Source organism: Fukomys damarensis, unplaced genomic scaffold (assembly GCF_012274545.1).
Source record: "Fukomys damarensis isolate Sample0158 unplaced genomic scaffold, DMR_v1.0_HiC HiC_scaffold_12, whole genome shotgun sequence".
NCBI classification, from domain to species: Eukaryota; Metazoa; Chordata; class Mammalia; order Rodentia; family Bathyergidae; genus Fukomys; species Fukomys damarensis.
This window is the reverse complement of record NW_022900924.1, coordinates 51,719,617-51,740,259: the sequence shown is the minus strand read 5'-3', so window position 1 is coordinate 51,740,259 and position 20,643 is coordinate 51,719,617. Positions and strand designations below refer to the sequence as shown.

Sequence of the window (20,643 nt, the reverse complement as noted above, 5' to 3'; positions counted from 1 at the left end):
CAGTATCTAAAAACAGTAATACAAGTAATGCAAAAGTGATGGGCAAATTAAAAAATTGAATAGAAAGTTAAAAACTGTTAGATATGTTCCAGAATTTGTAACTTAAGTTAGCATTTCAAATTAGTGACAAAAGGAAATCAGACTCTGTTTTATACCACATTCCAAAGTAAGTTTCCCATGGATAAAAGATTTCAATGTAAAAAGTGAAACCATAGTACAAAAGTAAACATACATGAGAACTTAAATAATTTTGGAATGAGGAAAAATTTTTCTAAGCATCATAACAACAGAAACCATCAAGATAAACATGGATATGCTTCATTATTTAAATTTCCATGGTGGGGTGGAATCAAAAAACAACCCAAGAACAACAAACCCCAACAGAATCAAAACCAAAAGAAAAACATTAAATCAAAAAAAAAAAAAAATTGTAGTAAGGAAAAAAAAAATCCAAAGAAGTAAAACTGAGGAAAAGCTACTAACAGATCAATAGGAATATCGTTAAAGAATATTAATGGTCATCAACAGTTTAATTTCATCAGTAATTGAAGTATAAAGGAAAGATAATTTTTTTTACCTTTCCACTTGGGAGGATGACCAGGGAGCTAGTAATTCTGTACCCAGCACATAAACAGATAGCACAGGAATCACAGAGGATTAGACACAGCTACAAAGATGGTCACCGAGGAGACTAGCTATACACTGATACAGCCTCTTTAGACTAGAGGAGCCATTAAATATAAGGTAATATGCAAATATAAAAGGATCTGCAAGTATTTTTTGATAGAGTAAGGCAGGTTGCTAAACAGCATCAAAGTTTTGCAAAACAAAAACAAAAACAAATAGAGTAGTCATATGAAGGGAGTCACGGTAAACTTTCTATGTAAATGTTTTTTTTTAAGACAGGGTCTCACTATGTAGTTGAGTCTCACCTGGAACTGTGTAGTCCAGGCTGGTCTCGAACTCACAGTGATCCTCCTGCCTCAGCCTCCTGAGTGCTGGGATTACAGGTATGCACCACCATGCCCAGCTACTACGTAAATGTTAATATGGCTTATCTTTGGGGTGGCTGGGACTTTGCGTGATTTTCCTCTTTGTTCACTTATATGCAAATATACATTTTTTTAAAACAAGAAAATAAAAGGCCTTTGTTAGGTTATTAATCAACGATTATCGCAAACAACCTTTAGCTGTCAGAAATCCAGATATGTTAATTACCCTTCTGTCAGAGGGCAGGGAAAGCCTGCATGAAGTCCTCAGGTAAGACCACTCACTAGGGAAGTAATGAGGCAGTTTCTTGGTTTTATTTCCTCATGTGTGACAAGGGGCTGTATTTTCCTCCCAATGCTTCTGGAACGATGAAATACAATCATGTCTGTAAAGCGTAGATTTTGCCACACACCTAATCTTTAACTTTCTGGAACAAATTACTGGAAGGTAAGTGTGGAAACGAGATCAGTGACCCTCAATCTATACACACTCATAAGGCACTAACCTTTGCATAAATGATAGCATTTGTGATTTTCTTGGGTATAAAGTAGGAACCAGGGTTCAAGGAAAAAGAAAAAACTTAAGAATGGCCAATTCCAATGCGTTTTGTTGCTGTTCTGCAGTACTGAAGACTGAAGCCAAGACCTTTGCACTGACCTAGATCCCAAGCACTATTATTTATTTTTGAGACAGGGTCTCACTATGTAGTTGAGACTGACCTGGAACTCACTATATAGCCCAGGCTGGTCTCGAACTCAGTGATCCTCCTGCCTCAGCCTCCCGAGTGCTGGGATTACAGGCATGCATCAACACGCCTGGCTCTAAGCACTTTATTTTTGTAGTCATTTGAGAGACAGGGTCTTGTTAAATTAACCAGGCTGGGCTTGAACTTACGACCCTCCTGTTTCAGCTGGGATTACAGGCATGCATTAACATGCCTGGCTCTAAGAACTTTATTTTTGTAGTCATTCGAGAGACAGGGTCTTGTTAAGTTAACCAGGCTGGGCTTGAACTTGAGACCCTCCTGTTTCAGCCTCCCTGAGTCACCATGCCTGGCTGTGTTTTTATTTTCCACTTTTATTTCTGGTGGAGACAGAACCCGAGGAACAGCCCATGTGAATGAAGTACAGACTCTACAATTTTGCTATACCTTCAGACCCTCAATGAGTTTTTCCCCTTAATCAACAATATAATTTTGTAACCGTAGTCTTACTGTCTACTTTTAGCTTGAAACCTATTAATAGCTTTAATCAAATAATTTGACCTAGATTTGAATCAATCTGTGGCAACAGGTGGCCAACAGATTTCTAGAACATCAAGATTCAAAATCTTCAGCTGCAGAGATCTGGGTACAGATAAAACGCTGTTTAGATGAGGGTGTAGCACCGCGTGACATTTTGCTGTGAGTCTGAAGCATTCTATTGCAAGCAGCATCACGAGAGCCTCTTATAACATGAACCTGGAGCAACGTCACACACACTGAAAACATCTGGATCTGCCTGGCCACATCCTCAACACGTTTTTACCAACTACCCAAGCTTCCCTGGGTTGAGAGCCTTTTATGGAGGTGCTGGGTGCACTCTGGCAGAACTGTGTCCTCAGGAACCTGAATTTCCAGGTTGCTGTTATTTAAGGAAACTCTTCCAGGGTCTCTGATGAAGTGTAAATTTGCAACTCAGGTGTAGGCTTGACATTCACAATATAAGCAACCAGCAGCATGCTGCAAACCTGAAGGGAATTCTTTCAGTTAAGAAATACGAGGCTCTTAGGACTTACTTAGGGTGCCCAAGACTTATGCTATGTGAGAGCAACAGCAATAAGGGCCCCTGCCCTGCATTTTCTCTCCCCTTCCCTCTGCTGCCATCTTACCACCTTCCAAGGCGACCTTCACAAATGGGCTCCGATGTGGCCTGTCCCACCAAGCTCTGTAACCAGAGCGTCTGCGAGTGGCAGGTCCCATGGTCCCACTTCTGCTTACTGCTCACCTGCTCATCTTCTCGCCTTCCAGAATGCAGCTCTGGAGTTGGCCAGGGATGCCATCCCTCAGAAGAGGGGCTTCCGAATGGGGACCAGCCAGCAATCCCTCCCTCCCCCGCACACACTAAGGCCGCCCGGAGCCGACGGATCACTGGCAGTGGTAACGATCTGAGAGTGGCAAAGGGTATCTCGGGGATGGGTTGTAAAACCAACATGCTTGAAAGAAAGAGGCCAAGCTTGCTGCCCTGATCACTCTTATTTGCAGCTTTGTGAAGTAATTCAGTTCTTGTCCTCAAAACATACTGTGACATTTATTTGGTGACCTTCACCTGAACCTCTCGTCTCTCTGCAGGCCCCCTAAAGTAGCCAAGAACGAGCTATCTGCTGGAAATGGCCACTGAGGAGGGGGGCTCAGCTCCGCCAGCCTCTTCTCTCTCCCGCCCTCCCATGATCCCAGCAGAACTCACATTTGGTGAGCAAAGGGCTCCCGGGTAAGACCTTTTCGGTGCTGGTTTATTTAAAGCAGTTATTTATTTATTTGTCAGATTTAGATAGCGCCTCTCCTCCTAGGAGCTCACCCATGCCACCAACATTTGGTTTACGTTATGAAAACCGTTAGATGCTTTTTCTGCATTTCCTTTTTGGTTTCTGCTGCCAACATACTGAGTAAACACAACGCTTATGCGGGGGGAAAAGAGCAAAGTGCAGATCCGATGCAGGCTCCACAGTGGCTAAGGCTGCCAGGTGAATGAGTGATGGCTCCGGAGCCAGCGTTCACAGACACTGCAAAATCCGCCAAGAGCCAACTCCACGTGCACTTCCTGTTGCGGGCAAGAGAAGATGATGGGAAATAGAGACGCAGCACAGTTAAGAAAGAAGCTCTGGCTGTGTGGGCAAAACATCCTAGGCTGAAATCCAATCCTCCCTGCTTACTAGCTATGACCTTGGATGAGTTAGGTAACTGCTCTGAGCCTGGGTTTCTTCAGCGATGAAGTAAGAGCCACTAGGATACCCATTCTCAGTGGTCTGTTGCAAAGATTACAGAAGGTAACCCAGGGAGGCCCGCTGTGGTGAACACGCCCATGGCCCAAGACTTGAGAGGAAGAACACAAGTTATAAATATAAAGGCTGAGCATGGCAGCAAATCTCGGCAGTCCCAGCCCTTTGGTGGGGGGGCACCAGAGATCAAACTGGGGCCCTTGTGCTTGCGAGGCAGGCGGCAGAACCATTGAGCTAAATTCCCAGCCCTGTAGTCCCAGCATTGTCAGGGTGAAGCAGGAGTATTATGAGTTCAAGTCCCAGCTGGGTAACTTACTGAGACATTATCTCAAAACAAAAGATTTAAACAAGAGCTGGGGATACAGCTCAGGGCAAAGGCCTTGGGTTTAATCTCCAGCATAGGGTTGAAGGAGGGGGAATAATTCATGTAATAGAGCCCAACACACCATTAGTATTCAGTGCACATGGTATTTAGCTGCCCCGTCTTTTTGCCACAAGCCCCTGGCTAAAATCAGAAGCTATATGAATATTAATCAGAAGCTATATGAATACTAAAGATTTTAATTAAATCGAGAGCTCATCAGTTGCCTATAATATCCATTTCTCCTTTCTCAGACAGAGAATGCCATCTTGTATTATGGGTAGCAACACGTCACCCAACTGCACGTTCTGGTTTACTTTCCTGTCATATTATCAGGAGCTGGGCACTGTCCTTTTCTAAAAGCACACCAAGAAACTCTGAAGCAACAACTCCCAGGGCTCCCTCCTTGAGGCCCATCAACACTGCTGAGACTCAAACAGGCCCTGCTCAACTGTGAGCAAACACTCAAGAGGAGGAGAAAACATGTCCGTTCTAGGCCAAGATGGCTAGATGGTAACTTCTTGAGATCACATGGGGGAAGAAAGGTATTGGACATAAGACATAAGACATCTCCCTAGGACATTTGATGGTTAGAGTAGTAGTCATAGATATACAACATTAATCTGCCTGATAATGAACGATTAGGAAGATAGCAAACTCTGAAAAACTTAACATTAAATAATGAAGCAGATGAACTTTCTGTGAGGCTGGGGATTTAGCTCAGTGGTGCCACCGCCTGCCTCGCAAGCACAAGGACCTGCCTCCACATGGACCCAAGTGTTTGATCGCCGGTACCAAAAAAAAAAGAAAAAAGCTTTTCTGAGGTTGTGGTATCTATACCATTTTAGGAAGATTAAAGTATAGCTTATAGAAAATAAAAGTGATATTGAAAAAGCAAAACCGTCTTGAGCTAACATTTCCTAAATATCTTCTCTATCCCAATGTGATTTTACTTAACATACAATGATTTTATGTGGTAGCTATTAGTCTTCCATTTCAGATGGAGAAATGAAAGCTCACCCAAGTTAAGTATCTGCCCAATGTCTTACAGTAGCAGAACTGGGATTTAACCCTAGGTCTTTCAGTCTGTCCAACTTTAGAACGAAAGACCTACACTTTTTCTACAATTATTTCTGTATCTGATTGTAAATGCTCTGTTAATGACATTTAAATAAAAATCATAGTATTTTAGACAACTAGAAAAATCTCCTGTTTGGGAGTCAAGAAATATACTTAGGAAGAACAGATCAAAAGAAATAATAGAGGGCCAGGATTTAGCTCAGTGGTTCTGCCACCTGCCTTGCAAGCTCAAGGACCCAAGTTCGATCCCCAGTACCAAAGGGCAGGATGAGGGAGTAGGGAGGGAAAGGGGAGGAGGAGGAAGAAATGATAGAAAAGGCCTGGAATTGATTTTTTTTTTTTTGCTTTTGAGACAGGGTCTCACTATGTAGTTGACACTGACCTGGAACTCACTTTGTAGCCCAGGCGGGTCTTGAACTCACTGAGATCCTCCTGCCTCAGTCTCCTGAGTGCTGGGATTACAGGGGATTACAGGCGATTGATTACAGGCATGCGCCACCACAACCAGCTTTGGAATTGATTTTTTAAAACGCCACAAATCAGACTTGGGGAGGGGGATCAAATAACTGATGTCTTAACCCAGACACTTTGGGGAGTAGAAGGGAAAACCTCTATCAACTATTAAGGCATAAACCTTAAGTGACTGGGAAATCCTTATGAATGGTCATCTCAGCCTTAGGAAATCATAATTTAGTTATATGCCCATACTATAAAAGTGGGCTAAAATTTAATGAGCTAATTAGTCAACCAAAGAATTAGAAAAACTGAATAAACTCAAAGAAAACAGAAAAAACAAAATGTTTAGTAGGAGCCGACATCAATGAGCTAGGAAAACCGCCAATAGAATAAGCAAAGCCATAGTGGATTTGTTGAAAAGACAATAGTGTTTTCCAAGGCTAACATAAAAAATGAAAAAGAAACAACTTGATTTACAGAAAATTTAAGATCACAAACAACTTTCTGCTAATTTAAAAAGTCACACAAAATGAGAAAAATTCCTAGAAGTCACTATATTTTTTAACATAGTCAACTAAGTAGAAATCCAGAGAACTGCACAAGTTAAAGACACTGATCTAATAAACTATAAATCTTCTCATAAGCAATATGTCAGCCCAAATAGTTTTACTGTGAAGTTCTTAAAAAAAAAAAAGATTCAGGGCTAAGGATTTAGCTCAGTGGTTCCACTGAGCAGATGCAAGGACCCGAATTCGATCCCTGGTACCCCCAACACCCGGAAAAAAAGATTCAAAAGGCAAAGAATTCCAATTTCACATAAGATACTTCTAAATTAGAAAGGACATTCTCTGCTTATTTGTTAAGCATAATAACCTCAATGATAAAGGAAAGAGATGAATGCTACCTTATACTTAATCATAGATACAGAAATCCTACATATGTAATCAACTGCAGCAATGCACAGAAGATGATACCTAACAAATAAGTTGGGTTTATCACAAGAATGCAAGGTTGGTTTTGTATACATCAGTGAAACTGCATTACTAAAAGGAAAAAAAAAAGACAAAACAATACTGGTTCATCTCAAAGGCTGATAAATTTCAAAACTGCTTCTTATAAAGAACTTTTAGTAAACTAGGGCCAGAAGCAAAACTCTTTTAGCTTGATAGAACTTAATAAGAAGACTACAGTAAACATGGTACAATGCTGAAAAATAGCCCTCTAAAGATTTAGAATATAAAAAATCCCCAAACACAAAATCACCTTGGATTCCAACCATTAGAAGCCCATTACTCCTTCTGTCAAAGAAGGCCCAATTAAGCACCAATTTTGGATTTTTGTGTGCCCGAGAACATCTGTGTCGCCATACCGAGTATGCTATTAATGCAAAGGAGATGTGTCAGACATTACTTGATTCCAGGCCATGCTACACGTGTGACTCATTGTTGAGTTCTTTCCTTTCTGAAAACTACAAAATCTGATGGGCAAAGACAAGCAGCAATTTATTAGGGATGGGCTTTCAGAAGAAGCAGAAACGAGGGGGGAACCTAAGACTATTACATGTCTTAATTTAGCATCTTTAAGCAACGAGTAGTTTCTTTTAAATCAAAATTCCAGCAAAGTTAGTTCATGCTGTCAGCTTTTAGCCCTTTGCCTGCAACCACCAGTTCGCTCCCTTGAGAACTTTCTTCTTTAAGGGACCTCTGAATGTAACTGACCTGTTGGTAACCTGTACACTACATTCCAACAATGTGGCCTGCTCATACTTCAAGGCAGCAGAGGATTTTCCCACCCTCCACAGCCAATACTTTTTGTCTCTTTCTGGGTTTTTATTTCTTGATGTCAAGCGTGGGACCGAGCAGCACGTTCCAAAATTCTCAGATGACACATTTTCTCAGTGGAGCGTCTTCTTGTGTGAGGCTTTTTCCTTGGTTCAAGATAGCACGAGTGGTGTCACACGGAAGCATCTCCTGTGTTCCCCCACTCGGCACTCCTGACCGTCACGGCTGGCTGCAGGAAAAGCCCACCTCCCAAAGTGCAGCTGCTCGGTCTTTCAGGACAAAGGGAACGTGTCTGAACACGCCAGGTTTACACGCTCACCCCTCCTCACAGGGAGGAAGTCACTGGTATAAAGCACAGCTTCCAAGAGGTTATTTATCTTCTAAAAATAAACTGTGTTGGGTAAGAGTGTACTTTTGACTAGATTATATACATTTTGAAGCATGATCACACCGAACTACAATCACTATCAATAAAAATAACTGTAGTCTAAGGAAGGGGTCTAAATCATAACTTTCATCACTCTATTAAGTGAATAGACAGGGCATCCTGTGAGCAAAACAAAAATGATTTTACTGTACAAGTTTAGACGCAGTGATGTGGGAACCCAGGGGGGCCTTGTAGCTTGACACAGATAAAGATCTGGTAGTTCACCCAGACAGATAGAGTTCAAGGTTGAAACGTTCATCAAGGTCACTTGCTCAGCTTTTAGTAGACACCAGGAGAGGTCAGCAGGTCAAAGAATCAGAAGGAAAACAAGCGGTGGGAACTGTAAATTAAGCACTTTGACATCTGAATGCAGGACCTGTGTGTGGCTGAGGCCCTTTAGCTGCTCCAATGCCTATTTGTTTTTTTTTTCCTTCTTTTTCTTTTTCTTTTTGATACTGGGGATCAAACTCAGGACCTTGCACTTGTGCGGCAGACAGCAGAACCACTGAGCTAAATCCCAGGCCCTCCAATGCCTACTTATTTATCTATATAGTGATAATTTTTACTGTCTTGGTCATGGAACTGTTAGAAGGTTCAAAGAAGCCTGTATTTCCTCATCCTGCAAAGTATTGTAATTTGTATTAGGGAGTTAAGTTTTGAAGTAACATTTCTTCCAATTTTAATAGAAAGTTAGGAGCAAAGGCTAAGCTATAAAGTTACCAGCAAAAGTAATCTGTTCTACTTTGGGGCAGGAATAGAATGTATTAAGTGTGTGATTATTAAACTTGGTATTATACAAGACTGTAATTATTTTTGTAACATCAAACCAGGGATGTTAATGTCTTATTTTCTGTGTGCTATCCAGTATCTACAAGCAAAACCACTGTTATGTTTCGGATGTATTTTATATCACACAATTATCTCACAATAGACAAGGGCAATCTTAATTCAGAGTACTGAATAATTTTTAAGTTTAAAAAAACGTAGGCTAAATGAAGGACAGGAGTAGATGAGAGTCCTTGACAGTCATTTCTCTGAGTGTGACAACATTCAGGCCACAGCAACTCAACTCTGGCGTGGAAGAGTCTGTATTTCGTTTCCCATCTCCCCATTCCTGGGTTTCCTGTGCACTCCAGTACTGTTCTAATTCAGGAAATGAGAGAACACTTCACTTTTTACCCCAGTTCTCAAGGCTCTCTGTTTTAGAACCCCTCTTTCCTACAAGCGCAGTGGAGGAGGAAGTCATTCTGCCTTGGATAGGCGGAAACGCCAGGAAAAATATACCTGCATCCTGACTCCTGCCCGCCTCCCTTAAGGTTCCTGAGGGCAGACAGTCGCAAGTCTCAGGAATCCGAAACGTCTCCTTTTTAGGGGAGGCATCTGGAGAAAAGCCGACTCCACAAATGGGACTAAGGCTATCTCCTCCAGCCAGCGCTGCTGGAGGGTAAGTAACTTCCAGGGAATTAAGGCAGTTTCCCTTCTCAGCTCGGCTAACCAGAAACAATCTATTATACAAGCCCCTGGATGAAAAACAAGGATTGAGAAGGAAATACCAGGAAAACAGATTTAGCATGAAGTAGTAATTTTCCCTTACCCATGGTATAACAAATACAAAGTATGCAATTTTTTTTTCAAATACTGGATACATACATCACGTCATCTCCCCTCTCTAATTAATAACCTCTGCTGAAAATCAGCAAGATGCAGCTTAAAAATGTAACTCCAAGAACAAACAAACAAACAAAGACCTATTAAAATAGAAATGGATCTAGGCCAGAGGTCACCAACTGGCAGGCCTTTCTGGTGAGTTCAGCCACAGAGAGATTTTGTTTAGTCTGCAAAATGTTGATGTTTTTAATTTGAATTAGTTGCCAATTTAACCCTCTGCCCAGAGGAGGGCGTAAACACCAACCAGCCAGTATTACACAGCACTTCGTGATGGCTCAGAGCGGGCGGGAGGGAGACCAGAGCCAAAGTGCTGTATTAGTTTTCTGCATTTCATCTAGAAATAAGGTTAAGCGACCTCCAAGTAAATTCTGAAAACATTGGGTTGGGCCTGGCCGAGGGAAGGCAGAAGTGAAATATAGCAGCCACCATCTTGCAGCCCGTGGTCACATCGGAGGCCCTACTGTTACATCACTGCAGATCTGACATAACAACACCGAGCCCTGGGGCGTCCCGCAGAAAGTAGGACCCCAAGCAACCAGAGTTTGACCACTGCCTAAGTCCAGACCCAGCAGGTCACGTTCGCTCAGTGCAGGGATCTCTTTGCACCTTTACTTTCTGGTAAATGAAGGGCTCTGGACAAACTACCTGGATGCTCTGAGTTCCTTGTTAAGACCGTTCAATGACCTGAAGTGTAACAAGGAGATTTCTATCTCAGAAGTAAATCATCATAATCAAGGTCCTTAACTAAATGACTCTTGAAAGTGTTAAATCAGATGAATAATGCCTCCTGTATCTCAGCAATCTCCCCTAATATGTAAATAAAATGGTAATAAAATAATTACAGGCAACATAAACCAAAGTTCAACACTTACAGGCAGTATCCAGTTGAAGAGCCAGGAACCCCCACACACACACCCTTTGAGGGTCAACAGATTGTATATCCTGGGCAAGTCCTCCCTTTTTTGATGTGTGTGTTGGGGGAGGCTAGTCCTCTCTCCCTTACCAGCTTCCTAAGGATGTCGTATGCTTTATAAACCATTTGTAGCCATTGAGGGACAGCATGGCGCCTAAGACCGGTCATGCACACTTCAGTCTTACCTCACAGGATGCCTCAGTGGTACGAGAACTTCACAGCTACCTGGTGAACTTGGGTAAGTGCTTTCCCTCTCCCGGTGAGGAGAAGAGGCTCGAGGGAAGGGACACAGCTGAGAAAGTCCATGGTGACACCCACCTCTGTTCTGATGGATACTGGTTTTCGGGCATCATCTTTGGCATCTGCAGGGGCTGATGGGGTGGTCGAGGGACCGCAAAGGTTTGTTGCTGTGGTCCGGGTTCTGGAAGCGGATGAGGGGTGGGGGCGGGGCCCACAGCTTGGACTGGGCCAGCTCCAGGGGCATGCGCTGAAGTGGGCAGAGTTGCCTGGGGTGGGGGAAACAAGGAATTCTGATGGGTGGGTGACAGAGGTGTGGTAGGAGGGGTTAATGGCTTGAACCCAGAGGGAGGCTTCCTATCATAGGCACTGTAAACAGAAAAAAAGAAGGAACCATTAAACTGCAATGAAGCCATTAGCATGGTTACCAGGTCTAGCAGAACTCTAGCTTGCAGCCCATTGTTGCCAGGAAATGACAGCATTAACATAGTTAAACTGCTAGCAGCCCCGAGGGAATATTTGTACCTCTGCAAAGTGACAAACACACTGCAGTCACAGGGACTTGGTTAACACTTCTAGTGATTTTTCTCAAAGATAATTTTAGCCTCTGCTTCCGGTTTCCTTTTTCCCTCCTTCTAAAAGAATTCTCTGTGTATGCAAGTGTAGGGGTGGATGCGTGAGGGGAGGACGAAGCCTCAGGCGCTCTCTGGTCCCCTCTCCCAAGTATTCCAGGGTTCCCAGGAATTACTGAGGACTCTTCCTAGAAGGTAAACTTCTGATGTAACATCATGAGCATTAACAACTCTGCTCCTCTTGCCTGAAGGCGATGTGTGTTTACCTTCTACAGCAAAGAATGACTTTAAAATTAAAGCTTCATTCCCGGAGCCTGGATATTCTTAAGTAAAGGGCACAAGCACGGGGCTTTTTGGTGTACTCTGATTTGAAGATTACATCCTTGGTGTTTAAAGTTCACATTAACATATGATAGGCACGGAGAAGTATATATTACCTGCCTCCAAGCCACAGACCAAATATCCCAGTATTCCAGGCTCTTTCCCTGAGGAGGGCTCAGGTATTCCCTGAACTTAGCTCCCTGCAGAACCACCCCACTTTAATAAGGTTTGACTTCTGTGTGCAGAGCAACGGCCCCAGAGAGGAGTGGGCTACAGAGAGGGTGACGCCTGCTCTATGCTGAGGGTCTGCCCGCTAACACCTGAAACAATCCGCCCGAGGTGGGCCCCCACTCACCAGTAGTTGTAGAGGCACTTTTCTCCGTAGTTAGCACCGAGAGCCTGCTCGTGGCTGCAGGCCGACAGCTCTGACGAGGGGCTGTGCAGCTCCCGCTTGATCTTGGTTGGAGGGGGGGCGTGCAGCACCACTGCAAGGAGGGACGGGGGACAGAGAGGACAGCTGAGGGCTGGGGCACTACAAGCCTTCTTTCTGTAACTCACTGATTGTTCTCGGAATTCAAGTCACACCAACACATACATAACCTTTCCCTGAAAGCCAATTAAAACCTCTTAAAGTCGGTTACTAGCATCTGACACTTTTAATTAGCCAACCCCCCACCTCTGGTCACCGGTCTGGTTTCTCAGAGGCTCTGAACTCTTAAAAATCCATAGGAAACGTAACTGTACCGTATATCTAAAAAGTACCAATAAACTCAATGAGGGGAAAAAAAATCCATAGGAGACAAGGGACCTAGAGAAAATGCAGGTAGTAGGATACCAAGAGATGTAAACACGAGGAATTGTTTCCAAAAAGGACAAAAGAGCTAAGAATGGGTTGGCAGACATTATATAGAAGCTTATCAAATGGTAGAAAATGGCATGGCAAAGTCATTTCTTATTCAGCTACTGTACATTTATTTACCAGTTGAATATAGAATTTAAAAAAAGAACCTCTTGGGCCAGGGATTTAGCTCAGTGGTTCCACTGCCTGCCTCACAAGCACAAGGACCCGAGTTTGATCCCTAATACCCCACCAAAAAAAGAAACTGTTGAAAGTATCTCTAAATTTCAGCTCTGAATAAGAAATAGTTAACTTCAGAGACATTACCAAATTTTCTTAGACGAAAAATCAACAAACCCACTGCCTGTGAAAGGTTCATGGTGGACAGGACGTCTGCCCTCGCCTGAGCCAGTGAGCAGGTGGCCACGTGGGTTCCCACGGTCCTTTCACACGTGGTGGCAGGCAGTGCAGATCCCCTGAAACTTGCACTGGGGTTTTATTTCAGTACACAGGGGTTGAGAAGTGCCGGGACACTGAAGAGGTGCTTGGGACAGAAGGGTTCCACCCCCTATGAAGGGATTAAAGTTCTAGTGGGAGTGAGTCATCCTAGAATGGGTGGGTACAAAATAAGCCACCCACTGGGCATCATTCACAGATATTCCCTTTTTCTTCTGCTTTTCTGCCATGTTTTTTTCCCCCCGTACCAGAGATCAGACTCGGGACCTAGCACTTGTCAGGCAGGTGCAGTGCCACTGAGCTAAATCCCTGGCCCTTGCTCTTCTGCCATGTATAAACCAGCACAAACACTTCACCAGACGCTCCCCAGCCCCCAGAAGCATCAGCCAAATAAACTTATACTCTGTAAACTTTCCAGCCTGTGGCACTCTGTTACAGCACCGGAAAAATGAACCTGAAGCACTGTTAGTGAAGGTGCACACAGTGGCTGCTTTGTTTGGAAGCCAACTACATATTCCATATATGGTTCTGAGAAGGCAAAGAATTTTTCAGGTCAAGGTGACTCACATCCAGTGACCAAAACCCCCCCCAAGGAACAAAAACCTACGTGTGTCTTTCAGAGACAGCCTTTCACCCAAAGGAGGAAGACTCCTTCTAAGGACTCGGTCTCGGACTGTGAGGTCATGAGACTGAACGGCCACTGTCTGTGCACCTGCCGTGGAGGGCGGGGAAGGCGCGTTAACCTTCTATGCAGCCGCTTCCCACTGTATCAAGGGTCTCATTAAACAGCTAACCACCCTCAGTGTCCCGCTGACCCACTAAAATTTTGTTTGACTCATTGTTTACTCTTGAAACACTTTCAAGGAGTTTGGCTTTATTTTCAGTGGTTATACGAAGGAGAAATAGGTATACAATTATCCCTTTCCATCTGATAAGGCTGAACAATCTGCCCAGGGAACTGGTTTCTCCAGGGTGTCCTACACTCCAGGTTCTGGGGTCACTGTGAATACTTAAGGTGGACAAACTGTCACCGATGACGGGGCTCACAGAGCCAGTTCCTGCCAGGGGCTGAGTGGAAAGGCCTGTTTCTCATTATTCCTTTCTTACATAATGCCAACTGCTTTTCCAGAATTCATGAAATAAGTGGAGAACTAGCAGATTATATTTAGAAGTCTAATATTAGAGTCCCTCGTGGTTTCTTTTTTCTTGATGGTGACATCATAGCAGCCAATATTCAATTGTTATCAAGTGTTTTCAGATATTCAGAAACAGAAAGTAGCGACACTTGTCTGAATATTGTGAAGAAATCAGAAGGGCAAGTCAGATTATTTGGAGAAAGCCATTCCTCCAACGCAGGGAATATTCTCAGCATAGTTCTTGGTCACTGTCTGTCTGCTCATCAGTTCTCTGCATGAAAGTTTTGGCAAAATAATAAGGGAAAGTAATGGCGTCCCAACACAAACGAAAGCTACATGCCTGTGAAAAGTCGATTTTGCTTACTTTGTTTAAAGATAATCATTATAACCACTGCTTTACCTCAGTCTGGAAAGTAAATGATGATATTATTATTCAATTTTGTCATCTCTGGTTTTAGAAATGTTTTGACATTTCCACATTTATTATACAAGTTGCCAGTTCTGCCTAACACTAGAGTACAAACCACACTGCCCAGAAAGAAAAATTTTACAGTGAGTTCAGAAGCAGCACATAACCATTTCAAAATGGAATCCAAACTGCCAGCAAATTCTGGTATCTCGATTTATTCAAATCTAGACAGAACTCTTGCGTATCTCACAACCTGGGCTTTCAGCTATATAGTATCTTGCTAGATGTGGAAGCTTGTGTTCACTATAACAAAGGGGTCCTTTACAGAAGTTCTGGATGTGTGAATGAGTGCATTATATTTCCAACTGGTTGTTAACCTTGAAGGCAGAGACCACATCCACCCTGTAAGTCTAGGTGCAATGTTAGCCATAAATAGTATTCTTCCCAAGAATCAACCATTTCAAAGAGAAGAGAATGGAACGTGGCACCAAAGAGACTGCAAAAGTTTCACCGGTCTACACTGAGAGCCACTACAGGGGCCCTGAGCGAGGGGAGGAAGAGGCTCATCACCCCAAATTTCTGCGGTGCTAAGAGGGCGTGGGAGGGACGCTAACCATGCCAGGGATAGTGGTGTATTGAAATCAGGCACTGGGAAATGGCTCCTGGATTTCATTCTGTTTCCTCATTTGTAAAATGAGGTAGGTGACGCTGCCTTAGAAATAAAGAAAATGGCACAGCACCTTGCAGATGGTGCCGTGATGTTGCATAATTATAGCCTGTGCTTTCAAAAATAGAGAACCTTTGCACAGCGACTTACCGAACCATCGATGACAGAGCCTAGGAATGTAAGAGGGGCAGATGAGTCGGCACTGAAAAGCGGTCAGGGACTCTTAGGGAAGTTTGAAAAGAAATGCTAAAAATGTTGACTATGGGCTGATAATCATCTATAACCAGAATCTTTGCATTTAAGCTCAGTTACAGAAGATGGGCCCACAGTGTGGGCCAATGGGGCCCTGATAATAATTCCTGATTATAGACTACCTTCTTTTGTCCTATCGAGCTAAATCCCCAGCCCCTCAGATTATCTTCTATGGCCACGTGATCTGAAGATGCTGGGGATATGACGGTAAGGAAAACAGACAAGGTCCTCTCTTCACTGCATGGGTTATTTAGTGAGAGATTTGATTTTTACCATTGCCTCATATACACTGAGGGCTCAGCACACTTAATTCAAACACTTACACTTACATCCGAGAGTTGATGGAACTGCTCAAGGCCTTGGAGGTATCCGAAGGGAGGGAGACAAGGGCTCCCCACCATCACTTCAACAACCCTCTACCACACCGACGGACACGGGAATGGACCACTCAACTACTTCGTACATTAAAATTAGAAGACAGCCAGGTGTGGTGGCACACACCTGTAATCCCAGCACTCGGGAGGCTGAGGCAGGAGGATGCTGTGAGTTCCAGACCAGCCTGTGCTACATAGTGAGTTCCAGGTCAGTCTCAACCACATAGTGAGACCCTGTCTCAAAAAACCTAAATAAACAAACAAATAAATAAATAAGACACACACCTGTTTTCAACTCAAACAACAAAAATACCACATGAAAACCAGTGCAGAGTGCTCCAAAATGACGGAAAAGTGGATGAGAAGAACTGACCCCTCAATAAAGGAACAAGGAAGATGCAACAGCAACAAGGCTGCCAGATAGATAACCCCTTACCGTTCGCTTGGGACCATGCTGCCCTTACATACTGCCATGGGTTAAATACAAAGTGTCCCCCAAGACTCACTGGAGATTTATCCCCAGAGATGGGCGGAGAGAGGTTACTGAATCACAAGTCTGACAACCTGGTCAACCCACTGATGAGTCCACAGCTGGATAGGCTGGTGGGAGGTAGGGCCCAGGGGAGGAAACAGGTGCCGGGGGTGTGCCCCTGGTGGGTGTACGTTGTCCCTAGCCCCTTCCACTCTGTGTGGCTCTTATTGCTCTGCTTCTTAGTCGCCATGAGGTGAACAGCTCTCCTCCAGGCTGGTCTTCGACCACAATGTTTCTGCCTCAACACAGGTCTAAATGCAACGGGCCAAAATCATGAGCCCAAATAAAGCTTTCTTACTTTAGGGTTTTTCCCCCCCAGTTGTTCTGTCACAGTGCCGAAAGGCCAAGCAACACACATACTTTTATATTCAAAATCCCCAACCCAATGAGAAAACTACTTCCATTGTCTTCTTATAGATAAAAAAGCAAGGCTCAAAGTGCTTTCCACGGTCTCAAAACCTGTATGTAAGTGGCAGGGATTTCTACCCATTCTCGGTCACTCTCATATTGCTTCCCAAAGGGAATTCTGAGAAGAAAGACTGAGTCAGAAAAGGATTCAAGAAACAGGGAAAGAGAAGCCGAACAAGCCAGATGACGGGAAGCTTTTCTTTGGTTTTAGGGTTGGTTTTTTTTTTGCCAATTCACAGGGCTGTATTTCACGTTTACTCTGCATTCTCCAGCTGGGACATACACTTAAGTCCACTAGGGAATGTACACTTTCTCTGTCTTTAGGACACCAAGATGCCTAGGCTCCTCTTTTATCCCTATCAGCAACTAACCTCTCTGACTGTCTTCCTCCTCCCCTTGCCTCCAGTTCTAGTGCGTCACTTAGAAGGTCTGACTCTCCCTTCTATACTCCGGCTGATCAAAGTCTGCTGCCCCTGTAGACAGCCACAAGCACTCTGGGAGACCTGGTATCTTCTACGGCCAGTGACTGACCAGCTACACTCCACAGTTGGCTGGATACCATCTCTCACTTAGAAACCCTGTCTTTCCCTCAGATTCCTTCTGGAGAACCCCTTCTTACCGCACAAGGCAAGAACACTTTGAGTGAGCTGTCTGTAGCCATATTTAACTGTAAGAATTCTGCTAAGGATCTGTGTACAAAAGTATGTTTTGCTTATCAGGAGTAGGAAAACCAAAGGCAGTTAGCTGGTAAGATTTAGTTAACGCCAAGTCTGTGTGTATGCAGTATACTGTAACACTGCTTTAAAGTCAGGTACTAACTAATTTAACTTCATAGATGCTTTTCTTTTTTAAACATTAGACACTGGCCTAGTCTTAGCCAGTCCAAAACAATAAAAATAAATACAATGAAAAAAGATTAAAAGGAGGACTGCAACAGTTACCCACAAATGGTCTGACTGAGCACATAGAAAATATGAGTATTCAACAAAGTATAAGAACAGGCTGATCTGGCAAGGTCATGGCATACAAGGTCAATATATAAAAAGAACTATGTCTATATCTAGTAACTGAAACAATGTGAAACTTACAGAAGACACTCACAATGCACTTGAAAAAACCAAATACCTAAAAATGCATCACGAAGAGACATGTAAGATGCCTATCCTGAAAACTACAAAACACTAAGAAAAAAAAATTCAGTAAGTAGAAGGATGCACGATGTCATGGACTCAAAAGCTTGGCATTGTAAAGACATCAGTTCTCCCCAAATGTATCCACAGTTAGCGTAACCCCAAACAAACTCTTGGCACTACACAGAATGAAGAAATTACATTTACAATGGATGAATCTCACAAACATGCTGGGCAAGAGGCAGACACAAAAGGACACACCATATGAATCACTTGTTGAAGGTTTAAAAAACAGATAAAATCAACCTGTGGGGTTTAAAGCTGGATAGAGGTTACCGTCAATAAATCTTCTGTGATGGTATAGAAATAACCTTCCAAAGAAATAACCCAACTGTTTTAAAATAGAAAAAGAAGAGCTACGCCGGCCTATTCAAAAGCAGACATAATTCCCTCTTCTCAGAAAATCTGTTTTGGGCCCATAGTCCAGGCCTGTGGACTCCAACCAAGGCAGCTACCCCACACTGAGGCTGGCAGTGAAGTTCACCATCATAGCACACAGACCAAAACAAGGGAAAATACTTTACATAAATGTCACAGTGAATGACAGTTCCATTCCAAAGGAGTTTTTTAAAATGACAAAACCAAGCTGGGTGCAGCAGCACATGCCTATAATCTCAGTCTCCAGAGGCTGAGGCTGAAAGGACTCGCAAGTTCAAGTCTCATTAGGCAAGTTATTCAATTCCCGGTGCTACAGAACCGCGGTGATCTAACAAGGCTTTCCTTGATGTTTAAAAATCATCGAAGTTTCAATTTGCCACAGAATTTGCTATGAATACATAAAATATTCATGTAGCTGAGAAGTTTAAAGAAATCGCCAATCAGTTATACTGTGGTTGAGGGAAGAGAAGAACCAACCTCCTTTATGCCCCTGCTGCGTGCCTTCCACCAGTTGTCACCATTTAGGGTTTGTTTTGGGGTTTTCTTCCTCCCGTCTTCAGTTTCATTATCTTCACGTGGAACGGACTCACCTTTCCCAAATCAGCCGTGCAGACCCGACCTTGCGTGAAGGCCCTATCTGGCGACACTCAAAGGCCACGGTCCTCTTCTTTCACACGAAAGCTAGGTCTCATAACAGAAGTTGACCGGAAGACCAACACCTGCGCCTGCATGGCCTGCCCATGAGGCTATGTCTCAGGTGGCTGGCCTCTGACCCAGAGCCTCCTGCAGCACTTCTGAACCAATGTGATGTGGAATGTTCAAGAACAGGCACGGCCAGACACTACTGAGGTCTCCACAGCCACAGTCCTACAGTGAAGGCCTAATCCTAAGCTGACTGTTTTCTTGGCCACCAACTTTGGGTCACTGTTCTTCTCTAGACCACCACCAACTCACTTCATCTCATTCTAGAGGAAGAACTGTGTACTGCTTAGAGTTCAAGAACTCGGGGCAGGAGGCAGGGTGAGAAGTCTGAGATCGGGTGATCATACTACTGCTTGGTTGTGGCAAGTGAGTGACACATAAGAAAAGGAAGCAGACGACAGAATACTAAGCTGACAGACGCATCAGTATAAAAAAACCAAACAGCCGGCAAGAAGATTGAAGGGCTGGCCAGGGAAGAGCAGGTGTGGCCTCTTCTCTCTTGATTTACTGACCTTCATCTCCCACTCACAAAGACCAGATTTAAGTCACCAAAGGCAGTATTTGTGTGTGTGGGGGGTCTGTGGTTTGAAAAACAAAACAAAGCCAGAAGCCTATTCTGAATCCTACTCTTGCCTTTTCTGACAAATTTTGAGACAAAAGCTCACATAGCTAATTAGAAGGAAAAAGGAGAACTCAATTTTTAAATTCTACCGTATTATCACAGGGGGTCAGGAATATTTCCCTATTTTAGAAGTGAGGGGATTAGGAACCCATTTCAGGCATGAAATGTATAATATCCATTATTTTTGCTAATTGCTGTAGCAGCACTAGAGAATGGTACTGATAGCAGACAATATCCTGCTTCCTGGAACAAGGAGGTTCCCAAGGAGATAAGGTGACTGGATGGTTCTGGCATTAGAAGACCCTCTGGAAAAGGAGATGCCTAAGATTTCCAAACCCAACAAGAAGCACGCTCAAACTTGTCTGAATGGGTAACATTGATCCTGCCTGGCAACCGTTTCCAAAAATAAAAATGTTATCAATTTTAGTTAGGGAGCAAAGTTCTAAAAGCAGAACCGGAGGAGGTACAGGGGAATGTGCCATTTTAAAGTGAACACATACATCTACCTTTGTAAGCATAAATTCTCCAATTTAATACTCAGAAAATCCTCTATAAATAGTAAATCTATTAGACCATAATGTTACTTTTGAAGTAAATTATCTTAAGGAGCCCTGGCCTCAAAAAGGCACAATTTCTGACTATGATTGTGAATGTCTGACATGCTCTGTTCTTCTAAGGGTTAACACGGTATCCAGGCCTAAGAGCAGATTTTCTCTAGGCTATTTGCATTTCTATATACATTTTTAAAATGTACCCCTAAGGGCCGGGGATTTTAGCTCAGTGGTGCTGCTGGCAAGGTCCCAAGTGTGTTCGATCCCCAGTACCTCCCCCAAAATGTACCCTTAAAAAGTAACTGGCCAGGACTCTTCAAAAAAAGGTCAGTGTTACAGGGAAAAG

At 43.5% G+C, this 20,643-nt stretch overlaps 1 protein-coding gene across 2 annotated transcripts in view; it reads right to left on the bottom strand.

Annotated features, from left to right (window-relative positions):
• Window positions 1-20,643, bottom strand: part of Etv5 (ETS variant transcription factor 5) — a 55,700-nt gene that overhangs the window by 20,039 nt on the left and 15,018 nt on the right. For both annotated transcript variants that reach the window (XM_033762587.1, XM_010624208.3), the window contains exons 6-7: window positions 12,138-12,267; window positions 10,971-11,258 (exon numbers count right to left, since the gene is read on the bottom strand). In XM_033762587.1, coding sequence (XP_033618478.1) covers window positions 10,971-11,258; window positions 12,138-12,267 — 418 coding nt within the window. The remainder of the gene's footprint in view (window positions 1-10,970; window positions 11,259-12,137; window positions 12,268-20,643) is intronic.